General features: G+C 29.2%; 1 protein-coding gene, 1 non-coding gene and 1 pseudogene across 2 annotated transcripts in view; 1 reads left to right on the top strand and 2 right to left on the bottom strand.

The window, feature by feature from the left end:
• Positions 1-9,278: 9,278 nt before the first annotated feature.
• On the bottom strand, positions 9,279-9,363 carry LOC114074129. Its single transcript, XR_003574611.1, has one exon. It is a non-coding gene; the product is annotated as a small nucleolar RNA snoR116 (small nucleolar RNA).
• A 1,143-nt stretch (positions 9,364-10,506) lies between these two features.
• Positions 10,507-12,431, bottom strand: LOC107030453 (annotated as a pseudogene).
• Positions 12,432-13,900: 1,469 nt separating this feature from the next.
• Positions 13,901-15,178, top strand: part of LOC107030797 (protein LIFEGUARD 4-like) — a 3,462-nt gene continuing 2,184 nt past the window's right edge. Inside the window, exons 1-2 of the mRNA XM_015232047.2 lie at positions 13,901-14,103; positions 14,473-14,758. Of these exons, the coding sequence (XP_015087533.1) occupies positions 14,500-14,758 (259 nt within the window). The 5' untranslated portion in view covers positions 13,901-14,103; positions 14,473-14,499. The remainder of the gene's footprint in view (positions 14,104-14,472; positions 14,759-15,178) is intronic.

Here is a 15,178-nt window from a genome sequence, read left to right as displayed (position 1 = left end):
ATATATATATATATATATATATATATATATATATATATATATAGATAGAATTAAACATATGAAGAATTCAACATATACTCCCTCTATTTTGTATTATTTGATTCTGCTGACTTGACACAATTCGTATGAAATTTTTTTATTTCTTTTATTAAACTAATCTTTTTAAAAATCAAAACATACACTAATTTGTAGTCAAGAAATATTTTAAACAAAATGCTTAAATTTGTTCCTTTTTAAAATTTTGTATTAATTAGGTAAATTATGCCACATTAATTAGAACGTAGAAAGTATTTATTTTATATATAGAGAGAGTGTGTATCTTTTGATGTACAAGGAAAATAAGATGACGAGGACTAGTTTTGTTTGCATCCATTTTTCTGCAAAAAAAAAGCCTATTTAATGGGACCTAAACTCAGATTGATTGATTGTATTGTGTGGGGTGGGGGTGGGGGTGGGGGGGTCAGGAAGGAGTGTCCTTATTTTGTTCATGCAACCGTAAATTTAGACCTTTGTTTCCCTTTCTTGGACCAAAAAAATTGGAAAAAATGATACGAGGAATGATGGATAGAGTAAAATTAATGGACCATAAGTGTCAAATATAAGAAAGTATAGGGATGAAAAAGTAAGAAAGTAAAAGAGAGAAACCACCTACATGAAATGTAGTGTAGTGATGATTCGAGTTCGAGCTCTGAATATAAAGAAAAGTGTATTGGAAGCGTCACCCTTAAAAGTGCCTAATGTGAGATCTAAATTTAATCGAGAACTTTGATAGGGAAAAAATACCAAGAAAAGTAAAAATATGAAAGGAAAGGACAACACTCGTGTGGTATCTAAAGATAAGTAGTGTGTGTGATGGAAATGGGGTGCCTGTCTTGTACGAGTCCAACATTTGCGTAAGGAAGCAAATGGTCTTCCCTACTTGGACCACGAGGAACCAATGGGTGTGTAGGGACATGTGACCTAGGGTTTAGTGACGGGGGTTAACTTCTAGCTTCGTAAAAAACGTGTGATTATATTATCTGAAAACTTTATGATACTATATTAAAATACTAGGTAGAAAACAAATTTCATGAAGCGCGATCGATAATCGATCTTCTAGATTTTCAAGGTTCATCGAGAGCACACCAAACACCACACAACTTACTATTACTTATACCAGACTAACAAGAGTTATCTTTTTTTTTATTATTATTAACAATAATCTTAAGTTACCTTATAGACTCGATACTTTAATAGTCCTCACATAATAATTCCTGTATTATAATTCAATTATCCAATTATATATATGAAGGTTTATATATGTATGTATGCATCTCCAAAAACACAACCCCCATAAAACAATAGACATATAAATGCAATTTTCTTATACTATTGCCTCGAGATTTAGAACTTTGGGACAAGGAATTCACTATCATCTTTTGAACATGGGCCATGGGGTTAGGAATAGTGAGATGGTTAATATAAAAAAAATATTGGCGCTACTCTGACAACAATACATATATTCCACGTACCAAACATGATTATATAATATAGAAATACTATACGAGTGTGGAACACATAGAAAAGAATATTTCAAATGTTCAAATGCATTAATTTATTCACTTACATCTATTGCACAAAAAACATTTCTCTTAGTTGGATATAATCTAAACATACTTGTGACAAAAAGTTGCCACACGTTAAATAAGATTTATACAATAAAGATCAATGTCTTTTCTTTTAGTAACCTTTTAGTTTCATTTCTTCCCTTTTAACGTGTTTCAGTAAAGTTAAAAGATATTTGATATACGTTTTATATATTTTTAATTTAAGATTACAAAAGTTAAAAGTTTTATTTTTTTCTCTTTGATTTCGTGCATATTATAGACTGAAACCCCACGAGTCTTTTCAAGGTGTGAGGAGAAGGACTTTTTGAGATTCGATCTACTTTCTAACATATAGTGAATAATAGTCATAACTTTTCACCTAATGTGTTTTGTGTCCATTCATTTTTAAAACTCAAGGTCAAATCTACTTAAAATGTTACATACCAAAGTCAAATATGGTAAGTTGGACCACAACAACGTAACTTTATGAGCAGCAAAATTTGAAATATTACAACTTGTTTTTCAGGTTGATAAACAAAAGCAATAGGACAAGAGGGATGTTTTTATTTTTTCTGTTCTAGTTTTAATCGAATAAGAGAAAGGCAAAAATGACTGGTATAAGATGATGCAAGGAATGAGCACATCAAAGTTTATGAGGTTTGACCATAGTATGATTAGGTGTAAATATCAGATTCGTTAGTATACTTAACAAATCCCTATTTCTCATTTGAAAAATATTCGATAATTGTTTCTACGAATGGTTTGATTGACTCAATGAAAAAAGAAAAACTAATAATATTGAGAATCTCTTTTGTTTTTTTTGGGGAAACTTAAAGAATAATCACAGTCGATACAACCTCTACCATTCAAGTGAGCACTTTGTGTGTATTGAGCAAATTTCCCACTGAGTAATTATCCGCAAATTAACCACATGCACTAGGTAAACCCTATGCCACAAGCTCAACTCAAAAAGCATTATGAGGTGATATAGGGCCCGTTTGGATGGGCTTAATAAAAGCAGCTTTAAAAAAGTACTTTTGAAAGTGCTGAAACTTATTTTTAAAATAAGCAGTTATGTGTTTGGATAAAAGTGCTGAAGTTGCTATGCCAAACGTGAAAAGGGAAAAATGGAAGAAAGAGATGTTAGGGTTATGTTGTAATTTGGAGATTGTATAAAAATATTAAGGGCAAAAAGATAAAAATGTGGTCAACTTAAAACAACTTATACGCTAAAAAAAAAAAAAGCACCTCTACCTCAGCTTTTAACTTTTGGCTTAAAATAAGTTTTTTTAAACTTAAAATAAGTTATTCTGAGTATTGCCAAACAGCTAAATAAGTCAAAAATCAGCTTTTAAGTCAGTTTGACCAGCTTTTAAGCTGAGCCAAACAAGCTCATAGATCCTTATTCATCCGTATAGATCATGATCACTCTTCAAACCAAATGAGTCATCCCGAGGTGAACTTCTTTAGTTGGAAATAACTGGAAAATCATATTGTATAACACTAAGGTATCATTAATTTATAGTGGGAAAAATCTTTATTTCTAGTAGCCTAAGTTTACATCATTATTTTCCCTTATAACATGTTTTCATTATAAAAGTATGTGTGTAAACTACTCTTAAATTTCTCTTTTAACATGTAACTCATCAATATAATATGTTAACTATGGAGCTACTAGTGTGATGTTACCTATGTAACAAAAAGTAGGAGGGGTACGATTAGTCTCAAGATTCGTGTTGCCTCTTCTAACTAAACAAAAATAGATGGGACTTTTGTGTTTTTGAATGATTTCCTCTCAGTCTGCCCATTCCTATTTCACATTCAAACCACAACCCTCTTTTGAAAAAATGAAGTTGCATGCATTATTGTGTAAATTATAGAAAGATAAAAGAAAACAGAAAAATAATTTGAAGTGATAGTTATTGGACATTAATTGTTGGCATTGCCAGTGACTGATCATTCATGGAGCTATATCTTTGCCTTTTGCTTTTGTCTAATTTCTTCTCTTTCGATTTATGTGGCATCATTTGTATTTATATGGACCTTATTTTTATGGTTATAAACATTATTATGTGGCATTATTGTATTTATATGGACCTTATTTTTATGGTTATAAACATTATTATGTGACATTATTTATATTAATATGGACCTTATTTTTATGGTTATAAACATTATTTTGTGGTATCATTTGTATTAATATGGATCTTATTTTTATGGTTATAAACATGTTATAAATAATGGATTCTCCCTCCAAAACAAAAAGTCTCGTATTCGAGAGGGATACCATCAACCACTTGGCAGGTAATGTTTATCCGTTATGATTATACGATTTTTGAAATTCATAATCTGATAAATTCATTAAAACGTTTGTTTGACTATAAAAAGACTTATAATATTAAAATAAAATTTGGGGTAAATAATTTTTTAAAGTCACTAACTTAAACGGAGGGAGTATTTACCAGTATGTGTTCCCAAATCCCAAGATTGAGAAGTTGTAAACCATGTTTTAACAAAGATCTTTCTAATATTCCAATCTTTTACTTCAAATATTTACCTATATTTGGTCAAAAGTAAAAATGAAAGGTTTAAAATCATGAAAAGTGAAAGAGAGTTTGACAAGATTGATGTGTGTTTTTTCTTTATAAATAGTTCTTGGACCCAATGCAAAAGCTTTAGTATTTCATTTATTCTTTTCTTTTTTTTAAAAAAAAAATTATCTACAGCGAATATGTGATATGCATTTACGATATATTATTATAGTTTCAAAGATTATAATTTACAGCTATAATTAGGATTTTATTGTTATTTTCTTTCTCTTCTCTCCTTTCCTTGCCTCCTCTTCTCTCTCGCCTTTTTCTGCTTTTCTTTTTCTCTCTCAATACAAATACAAATTATAACAATTAGTATAGAAATCAAATGTTAACAATAAGTTATATAGAAACAAATAACCAATTATACAAATATAAATAATAAGTGTCAATCATACAAATTCTCTTCAGTGATACAAAACACGAATATACATGTATTCGGTTTATACAACATTATTAAAAATGATAACAATCAATAATATAAATATAAATATTGAACATTATATTAATAAAAGATCATAAAATTTTCCTTTCGACAAAATATATCACTTTTGATTATGATTTGGAGTACTATTTTTTTATTCAAAAACCTTATTAAAAAACAATATACCAAAAATATTATTGCAACCAGTGTTCTTGAGTCTTAACACACATCAATACAAGAAATTATTAATATAAAAAAAAAACCTTGAAAGGATTTATGAAAACTTACCTGTTAGGAAAAAATAGTGTTTGATTGACAAAAGTGAGAAAAAAAGATTTTACTTATGAGATAAAAAATACGCCAAAAGCAGAGAAGCTATGATTCATTATTTGATAACTTATCAAATGAGTCTGAATGTTGTTAAGAGTCTCTTACAGGTCTGATTGATTAAGATCCAGACCTCCATTAAGTGCAAACAAATGAGGCCTTAGTCTTGCTCGCCTCTCTCCTCTTCTAATATGTATCTTCAAATCATAATTAACTAAATTACATCTATTTTACCTCATTACATGCATTTCAAGTCTTTGCTATTTTTGAAAGTTTGTTTTTACTAACTCTTGACATATAAGTAGATAATTGATGTATTAGTCACAATCTAAATTCTAAAATTTAATTTATTTTCAAAAGTGATTCTTAATTTGCATATTCAAAGACAGAATATTTATTTGGCAGCTGAAATTAAGTTAGAGCCTCTAATTATGTATATCTTATTAATACACATATAACTCTAACCATATCAAGTATTCAATTTTCTTTTTTCTCTTTCCATTTGTATTTTCTTGGAAAAGAATTTTCTTCTTTTTGAGAACCTGTGTTCTGTGTGGTGGTGGCCATGTAGTGATTATAAGTAAGATTCAATCTTTCATTGAACTTACTAAAATGGCAGCCATTTAAATACATAATTCTACCCACACAACTAATTTTTTGTTTCATTCTCTTTTAAAAAAGTTTTTCTTATGAGGTATTATCTTTTTTTTTATTCATTTGTATTATCGCTCCTGTCTATTTATATTTATCCACTATTTTAAAGTTTAGTTTTTGTTTTTATTTTTTATTTTTAACATATTAAAAAAGATATTTATTTTGTTTCATATTTATCCCTAATAATTATTATTTGTTCCTTAAATCATTTTTCAAAAACTAATACTATAAAAATCAATTAACAGGGATAGTTTAGTAAAATAGTCATATTAAATATTAGTTTATTAATAAGTGTGTCAGATCAAAATGTGACCAGTAAAAGTAAACCAAAGAAGTAATTAACAAATCTCAGTTGTAGATCTTTCAAATAAAATCTGATTGGAATTAATTAAAATCATTTAATTCTTTTTCCTTATATATAAACAAGAAAGAAAAGATTCTCTCAAAATTGTAAGCATTTTAACTTTTGACCAATTTGATACATATATTTATTATACATGCCTAAAATGAAATCTAATCCCAGATTTTCCAATAATCATAATAAAAGGATGGATCTACATCTTCTTCTTTTTTCATCTAGCACAAATTTCAAAAAAAAATAAAATAAAATCATGGACTATACACCATGGGTAACAATTTTTCTTATTCCCTTTATTTTCCTTCGATACGCATCTGCCGATTTAGTATCCAATGTGTGCATCCAGACTCGAAATAATGCCTTATGTTCCCAAACTCTTTATAATTCAAGTGAGTACAGTAATTACACCGATGCCAAAGGTCTAGCGTATATCATGATTGGAGCGGCCCTAGATCGGGCCGCTCACAATCTTGGCTATGTCAAGGAATTGATAGATAATCAAAATTCTACCAACCCAAATGATCCCAACCAATGTCTTCAAAATTGCTATAAAGACTATAGTTTATTAGTAAAAGCAATTATTCCAAATGCAAATCAAAGTTTGTCTGCAGGCACGACTTTCGTAGCAGCTGTTGCAATTTTGTATTCTGCTGACAAAATTTTGGATTGTCAAGATGAAGATTGTGTGAAAATATCATCGAATTTGAACGATAAATGTGACGAGTATGCTGATTTTGCACAAGTTGTTGTAGATGTATTAAGGGTAACTCCCTAAAAAATTAAATTACTAGCTTATCCCGATAATTACAGGGTAGCTAAATAATAAAATCTATCGTTATTTGATGATATGTTTAATCTTCAATTTGTGCCAAAATATGTTATAGTTATATGCTTTTCATAGAAGAGCATGTCCCTTCGTTTCATGTATTATTAACAAATGAATTACATGTTTAAAGTGCAATGAAATTGATAATAGCAATTGATATATATAATTGTTGGGGTTAATAAGATATTGTTTTATTATATAGAATAGTTACAAAATATTATATAGAATACTATATTATATGAAAAGCATCATCAACACTGAGTTTGTTAAATCAAGGGGAAGGAATTAGCCATTTACTGTTGATTTCTTTCTTGTCAATGCAGTGAATGTGTTTCTACGTGATATATTTAAATTCTCACTCTTATTATACATATTTCAAGGGATATAGTATTTTTTTGATGTTATTGAAAGTACTGCTTATGCAATCAATGATTCTAATGTTGAAAGATATGTAGGTTGGAAGTTGATACTCAAATCAAAATCAAATTTAATTATTATGCAACAAATCATAAAAAGGTATATTTGATAGTTTAATTGACGTTATTATATATGAAATATATGAGTCTTTTTTATGTTACTGTGATAAATGTTGTTTTGATAGAAAATGTAGCAATTTTGGAGAATTTAATTTTATTGACCGTTAGATCGAATTAGGGAAAAAATCAACAAAGATAATATTTTAATATGTTTAGTTGCGGTCTTATTGACCTCTTCTATATATATATATATATATATATATTCATTTCTGATTTTAATTTTTAAACAACAAAAATTCTATTTTAATATTTATAAAACATATTTATATAATTTGTAACTTACAAAATATGTTACGGTTCACATTATGTTACATCTAAAGTACGACGAATATATGTGAGCTTGATTGTCGAATATATTGAGCTTGATTGTATATTTAGAACTTCGGATTGATTGTCGAATATATTGAGCTTGATTGTATATTTAGAACTTCGGATATATGTGAGATATATGTGAGCTTGATTATCGGATGTATGTGAGCTTGATATATTAAGCTTGATTGTCGGATGTATGTGAGCTTGATATATATAAGCTTGATTGTCGGATGTATGTGAGTTTCTTGATTGTCGAATGTATGTGAGCTTGATTGTATATTTGAAACTGTGTTTTAATAAGTGAAATCTTAATTTGAATACTATAATAAGTTGTATAATAAAAAGTTCAATACATACTGAAATAATCATGAAAATTAACCTAATAATTTATATTATTTTCGTGTTAAATCCTTTGTAATAAATTTGTATATGTTAACTTTGGACTTAAAGAGCTTAGAAAAAAAATAGATAAAGAAAAGAATATTTGTATGAATGCTTTGTTTGGAAAGAATTTTAAAAAATATTCGACAGATTCTCAATCATCTCCTCCTAGATCTACTTCTATCTCATGATAAATCTAATACATCTATTTTTGATTTTCAAAGTTCTCTTTTCAAAGTGTACAATCTTATTTTGATTCTCAAAGTTCAAACAAAAAAAAAATATAAAAATATATTTTTATTATCGATGATCGTAATTTTGATTAATCTAGAAGTTTTTTCACTCCTAAATGTATAGATTATAATGCACATTCACATTCGTACAAGTGTGCAGATTTCTTCTCCTAAATGTATAGATGATAATGCACATTCACATTCGTACAAGTGCAGATTTCTTCTAACTATTTCATTCATGTGCAGGTTCTTCTAACTTAGTGAGTTGTAAGATGGTGGCCTATACATACTAGTTAATGTTACACTCAATTACTAGTTCAAATTGAATTTTGAATCAATAACAACTAAATTGAATTTTGAATCAATAACAAATTAAGTTATTTCTAAGTATCTTCTATCGAATATGTATCAACAAATTGGTTCAACAACTATGTATTAATAGATAATTTAGAAAATGTCAAAATTGCTAAACAAGTTGTTCAACAAGTATGTTTTAATAGATAATTTAGAAAATGTCAAAATTTCTTTAGAAGATGTCTTGAAAACTTGTTATTGTTTTAATTTTTTATTTTAAGTTAATGTTAATACATTTGTGAATTATTAATTTTTAAATTTAAGTGTTAGAATTTTCCTAGATATAACTTATATAAGTATGAATTTTTATTAAAAAAATATTTTTTTTTAAAAAAAGAACAAATATCAAAAAAATAATAATCAAGCATTCATGTTAAATTTAAAAAACTTAAATAGTTTGAAAAATAAAAAAAGCCGCAAAATAAAAAATTCAATGGTGATTGAAAAGTTAAAGAATATGAACATTCATCATAAAAGCAATGAAAATTATGGGAAGTATAGAGGCATCTGAATGCACAATGCATCTGAGAAATTGAATGATTGGTGCCATAATCTCCGCCCCAAATTTCATTATCGGCAACATACAGCGCTGATTACACTATCAACAAAGTGCATCAGAGACTCTAATTTATTGCCTTTTTTTCATAATTAAAGAAAAATAAAAAAGTTTCCAGTAGTTGTTAATTACTAAGAAAGAGGCATCAGAGAATTGTATTTGAATCAACAAGTTTAATATATAAACTTTCAAAGTTTGATGGTATAATTATTCATATCACAGCCTCAAAGATACTAGATTCAGAAATTCAAAATCACATCAGAAAACACAAAATATAACTAATCAATTGATCCATAAAAGAAAAGAAAAAAAATACTTACTGCTAAACGGAGGCAATAATGGAGTTTCAAAGAAAAAACAGAGGTAGTTGAATATATATACAGAGTTTGAGAGCGGCAAGTCGGCTCCGGAAAACCCTAATCTGGATTTAGTGGAAAGTACCAGAATGCCCTCAACAGGTTGAGGGTTACGAAGAAGACTAAAATAGCCTCAGTCAAAGCAACCAACAACAAATTAAATATTTGAAGCAACCAATGAGGGGTCTTGGTTCAAGTTTATCGGAGCCAAAAAGTTATATTGTTATTCGTATATACAAGTATAATGATAAATATAGTGGTCGCATTTTCAAATTTCGCTAGTAGCAACAACATTTGTTTTTACTTCTTTAAAAAAGTATGGGACACCCTTTGTTCTGGCTCCAAAGAACACAAAGTTGATCGGAAACAATCACTAATATTTGTATTTGAATAGTCTAGATATGTCGCACTCCTTTGGTAAGACCCTTCACCTAATGAGTGATCATGCTTAGTGCACTGGACTGCCGTTTGATAATACCTTCTTCAACTAGTATAGAATAGCTACCTCATAGCGTCAAGTGCACGATCATGACATGACTCGAGGAAGAAGTCCGGCTAACTCCGTGCCAGCCCTTCTTCGAACCTTTTGGTATGTATTGCCCCCTAACTATAGATCAGATCCACCAGACAAGAAACTTAATTCTGCACTACTACTGAGTCGTTGTACTTATCCACCAAGGGATTCATGGAGTTTCTATCTTTATCTTCTAGCTAGCTTAACTTAGTGTAGATTGCTTGCAACGCTTTCGATAGCTTGCTCGGTCAAATGAAATCACCGATCTAGATAGAAGGATAGTTCACCTAAAAACTAGAATGATAATAGAATGGCTTCATGAAAATGCTAATACTAGAGCAGAACAGAAATGATATAAACAGGATCAAATTCTCTATGGCTTAATATGACCTAACTAGACCACTAACTTGTTGCATGACGAAAATATAAATAGAAATGACTTTTCAAGATAATATAATGAGAAACATGTATCGGTATGAGATAGCAGGTACCCATAGACCTATACATCAGGAGATTTTAGAAAAAGATAGTTGAGCTCTGGGATTTATTTCTTCATAATCAAAGTCACATTGTAACTACATTCGAAAATCCATATCTTGAAGCTCAACAGGCAATGTAACATATCCATCTTTAATAGCCATTAAATCACTTGAATTCCCTTTCAAATAATCCTCCAAGAAAGCAATCACAATTCCTCCAACAAACCTTCTCATAGGCTCTCTAGATTTACCATTCTTGCACAAACCATAAGTTGCCTTTCCTCTTACCCCTTTCGTTTCATCGTCTAGCATATCAACATGTCCATAATCCTTAGCTACAACGTAACACGCTGGCCTAACACATTCGTTGTAAATCGCGATGATTTACTCCCTTCGGAGCACAAGCAGGAAACAGAGGATTCCTTTTTACCTCTCCTAAACCCGAGCCAATTACCATTACCGCCATATCTAGATTGAAAGACTGAGGAATGTATGTGAGGACGGGTGGCGTGGTCTGCGTTCCATTATCCAAACCATCAACAGGATCAATGCCTATCAATGCTGAGAATTTTAGATCAGTAGTAACATTATCAACTTTACCTAGAGTTAGCGCAAATGCAGCTTTTCCACCGCGACTATGGCCAGCTAACGCGAGCTTTTTCAAATTTGACCCAACATGAGAGGGAAGATAACGATGTAATCCGTCAGGTAACCAGTTTGTGATTTCAGCAGTAGATTTTATATCCGTAGTTGTATCTGTTCCTTCCACCAAATACAACTAGTAATGTATGCAAATGAACAATCAAAATGAGAGCCGAGAATCATAATGACATGCATAATACAAATAAGATTTAACAGCTTCCATACAATTCATAGTGTAAAAAAGCTTTTATATTATCAAATCGCCGAATTTGTCTGCAATAAGCAAAACTAATCAGCTGGAAAATAAGACTGCCAATCTGTTAGTAACTAGTGTTTCATATTGCGTAACTGCATTGAGTATCCATGAACAACTAATATATATATATATATATATATATATATTTCGTCTCTCGATTACATTTTTTTACGGAGCTAATTGCAAATGTATCACATGATTTGTCAAGCAATGCTATCGAAAAACTTGCATCAAATTATCAGGAAATTAGTGGCAAAGGAAGAGGAATTAATATCCCAAATTATTAAGAAATAGAGTTATTTGGCACCAAGTTTAAAGATAATAAAGAAATTTTTTAATCTTGTAGTCCTAATTTAAATTTATATGAAATGTACAAAATTGTCATTTAATTTTGTGGCATTAAACATACAACGTGGAAAGTATAAATTAAAATGTTACCAAAAATAAAGAAGTCATTCTTTTTTAAACAGACTGGAAAAAAAAAGAAGTTTATTCTTTTTGAAATGGAGGGAATACTTTTTATAATTTATCAACACATGCAAAAAAAAATAAAAATATCCCAAATTATTATGAATTCTTTTTGACCGCCTAAGTGGTGGTGGACAGAGTTATATGATATCTTTGATAGTAAGTACTAATGATATTAATATGAGGTGCAAGCTAGATCAGACTCCGCGGTTATTAAAAAAAAAAAGAGAATATCTCTAATTATTGAGAATCATAATTCTTGAAGAACATCAATGAAATGACAACTAAAATGTGAGAAAAAAACAAACCTGAGGAGCGACAACAATGAAGCCATGAGAAGAGATATGTTGAATAAGCTGGGAGTAAAAGTAATTGAAAAGAAGGTAACCATGAAGGAATAAAATTACTGGAAAATTTCCTCCTTGTGATGGAGTAGAAATCAAGAGTGGCTTTGGAGGAGAAGGAAAAGAAGAATTAATGCATGATTGTGGCTCAATATTCAACAACTTAGTTGAATAATTTCCAATGTCAAAAATTGTTGAGGATGTAGTAGGGGAAGAAGAGTAAGTTATCACCATGGATGAGTTTGTTGTTATGTTGTGTTTTTTCTTTTTTTTGTGTGCTTTGGAATCTACTTATATTATTTTCTTGATAGCTTGCATATAAAGATAATTATTTTGGCCCTTGTTTTGCTCACACCTTATTAGTCATGTGTGTTCCCATAGTATTTTGGGTTTTTGTTTTGTACTTGGGGGAGTGGAAACAATGGGTACTAGAGTCAACTAAAGATTTGCCATTAGTAAATTTGGTACAAAAAATGTTTGACCAAATTGATTGGAAAATATATTTGGCAAACATTATTAAATATATAGTCCAGATATATATGAGTCGCTTGGATATGATATATTTAGAAAATTATATTTAATTTTGATATCATATATCTAGACGTATCAAATTTTGATAAGATTCATAATATCATAAACTAACATATATCAATGTAATTAACTCCTAAATCAGTGAGATTTCTACAAAGTTATCATTATAAATTCTAACACTAATCTTTAACCAATGTGTAAGTTTAATTTTTGCCCAGAACTGCAAAATTATCAAACGGATGACCCAAATTTGTTGCGCCCTTTGCGTATATGTGGGCTCAATGTATTTGGGCCTAATTGATAGTCACAAAAACTTTAGAGAAAATTACAGAAATAACAAACGTGATAAACATAATAAGATTCTACAGCTATAGTTTCGATAATTGCACTCAATAGCTATAATTTCGTTTACTATGAAGGCTGCAGTTTGTATGTTTCGCTTACAAATATACAAAAGAGTAAGTATATGTAAATTATGAATTTATATACATTAGAAAATTTGCCAGAACTCCATATTTATATTTTTTTCTTGCTAATATACAAAAGGCAATTTATTATGAATTTTTCATAAATCATATACAAATAGCAAGGGTCAACATATAAAAATTTTCGGATCTATACAATCAGGAATCAAATTAATACGAATTTTGAATTATTATAAATCAAGCGAATTGTACAAATCAAGTGAATAGCAAGAATTTAAAAATGGTAGCGAATGACAATTTTTATAAACTATTGCTATAGTACCTAATATTGGCTATAGATTTACTATTCTGCATAATTATCCTATTTTATTAGTATTTTCATAATGTGGTGATTAAAATTTGTTAAAAACACCTAAATTTGACAGTATAGTGAATATGAATAAATATATGTAACACAACTTTTATAAATAAATATACATGATATATATAAGATACATTAATATACATGGATGATTAATACGAATATAATCCAATCGAAACGTAGCAGAGTTGGTTAAGATAATAACTTATAACTACCATTCTACATATTCGTTATTAGAACACAAATTTATGCGCAAGATATTTTTTAGTAAAATGCGAAAAAATAGTTAGCTATATGTTCACTTGTGTGGCTATGTATGCAAAATTAATTCCCAACCTCTCATTTCCAATTTCTTTTAATAACAATTCCAAAAAGAAAGTAAAAAAGAAGTCAAAGAATAATTTTTGCTCTTATTAAAATCTTTCTTCTTCTTCTTCCATATTTCAATCTTAATTCAGTATCTTCTTCACATTGAAAAACAATTGTTATCTGCGTCAAAACAACACCATTAACCTCACATATCATTTCATCCCCTTTACGGGGTTGATCTGATATCTGATTAAACACATTTTCTCTACCAATTCTAGAGGTAAATTTATAATTTAAAGATGTAAGTTCAAGATGTGATATAAAATAAAAGAATAACAATAGATGTTCTTAAATTTTGTGAAATTGAATAATTTTAGCTTTCGTTTTGTTATATGAAATTTTGAGTTTATTAATATTGCCATTTTAGGAATTCAAAATTATGTTTAAACGTACAATATAATATAATTACTACTAAATCTTCAAAACCTTATCATTTTTTTCATGAATTATGACCTAATATATATTTAAAAATAAAGTTGATTTATGATCAAATATAATCTTAATTTTCCTTTTTGGACTACTCCATTTTTTTTTTAATTTTAAAGACTCTTTTTCTCTTATAATAAATTCAAACTTTAATTTTGATCAGATCTCTCGAGAAGTAAAACGTGACAAGATGTTCAAACAAGGTGGTGCGGACATTGAGTCCGGTAACAAAGGTGGCGTTAATGGCGGTCAAATATATCCAGGGCAGATGGATGATCCTCAGATGAGATGGGCATTTATAAGAAAAGTTTACTCTATAGTTTGCACACAACTTCTTTTCACCGCCATCATCGCCACCGCCATGTTCTTCACTCCGGCCGTAAAACATTACATGAGAACCATTTTGGGAAAAGTCACCGTAATCGTTCTTGTTATCATCGCTTTTATACGTAAAACTCTCTTTCTTACCTTATCCCTTTATTATGTTTTCTTGTTTACTGTTACTTTAATTACTTTGTCTGACTCAAATTATCTATCGTATTTATTTTATAATTTTTTTTAGAAAAACATTAATTATGAGGAGGTGAGGGTGGGGTGGGGGGCTGATTATTATATTTTTATTTATAACTTTGAGATATAATTTTTGTTTGCTAAATATTAACTTTAGTTGTATGTCTATCTTGAGTTGTGGTTAATATTCAAAAATAGTTATTATCAAGGATACATGAGAGAAAAAATAATTAACTTTAGATACTTCAAGAATAACAAATATTTTTAGCAACTTTAGAAATGAGGGTTAAATAATTTGAAACGAAAGAATAATTATTTAATATGGAGGGGTCTTAAAGGTTGTTGACCGGGGGGGGGGG

Source organism: Solanum pennellii, chromosome 9, assembly GCF_001406875.1.
Source record: "Solanum pennellii chromosome 9, SPENNV200".
Taxonomy (NCBI): Eukaryota; Viridiplantae; Streptophyta; class Magnoliopsida; order Solanales; family Solanaceae; genus Solanum; species Solanum pennellii.
The sequence above is the reverse complement of the archived record's forward strand: the minus strand, read 5'-3'. Positions and strand labels throughout refer to the sequence as shown.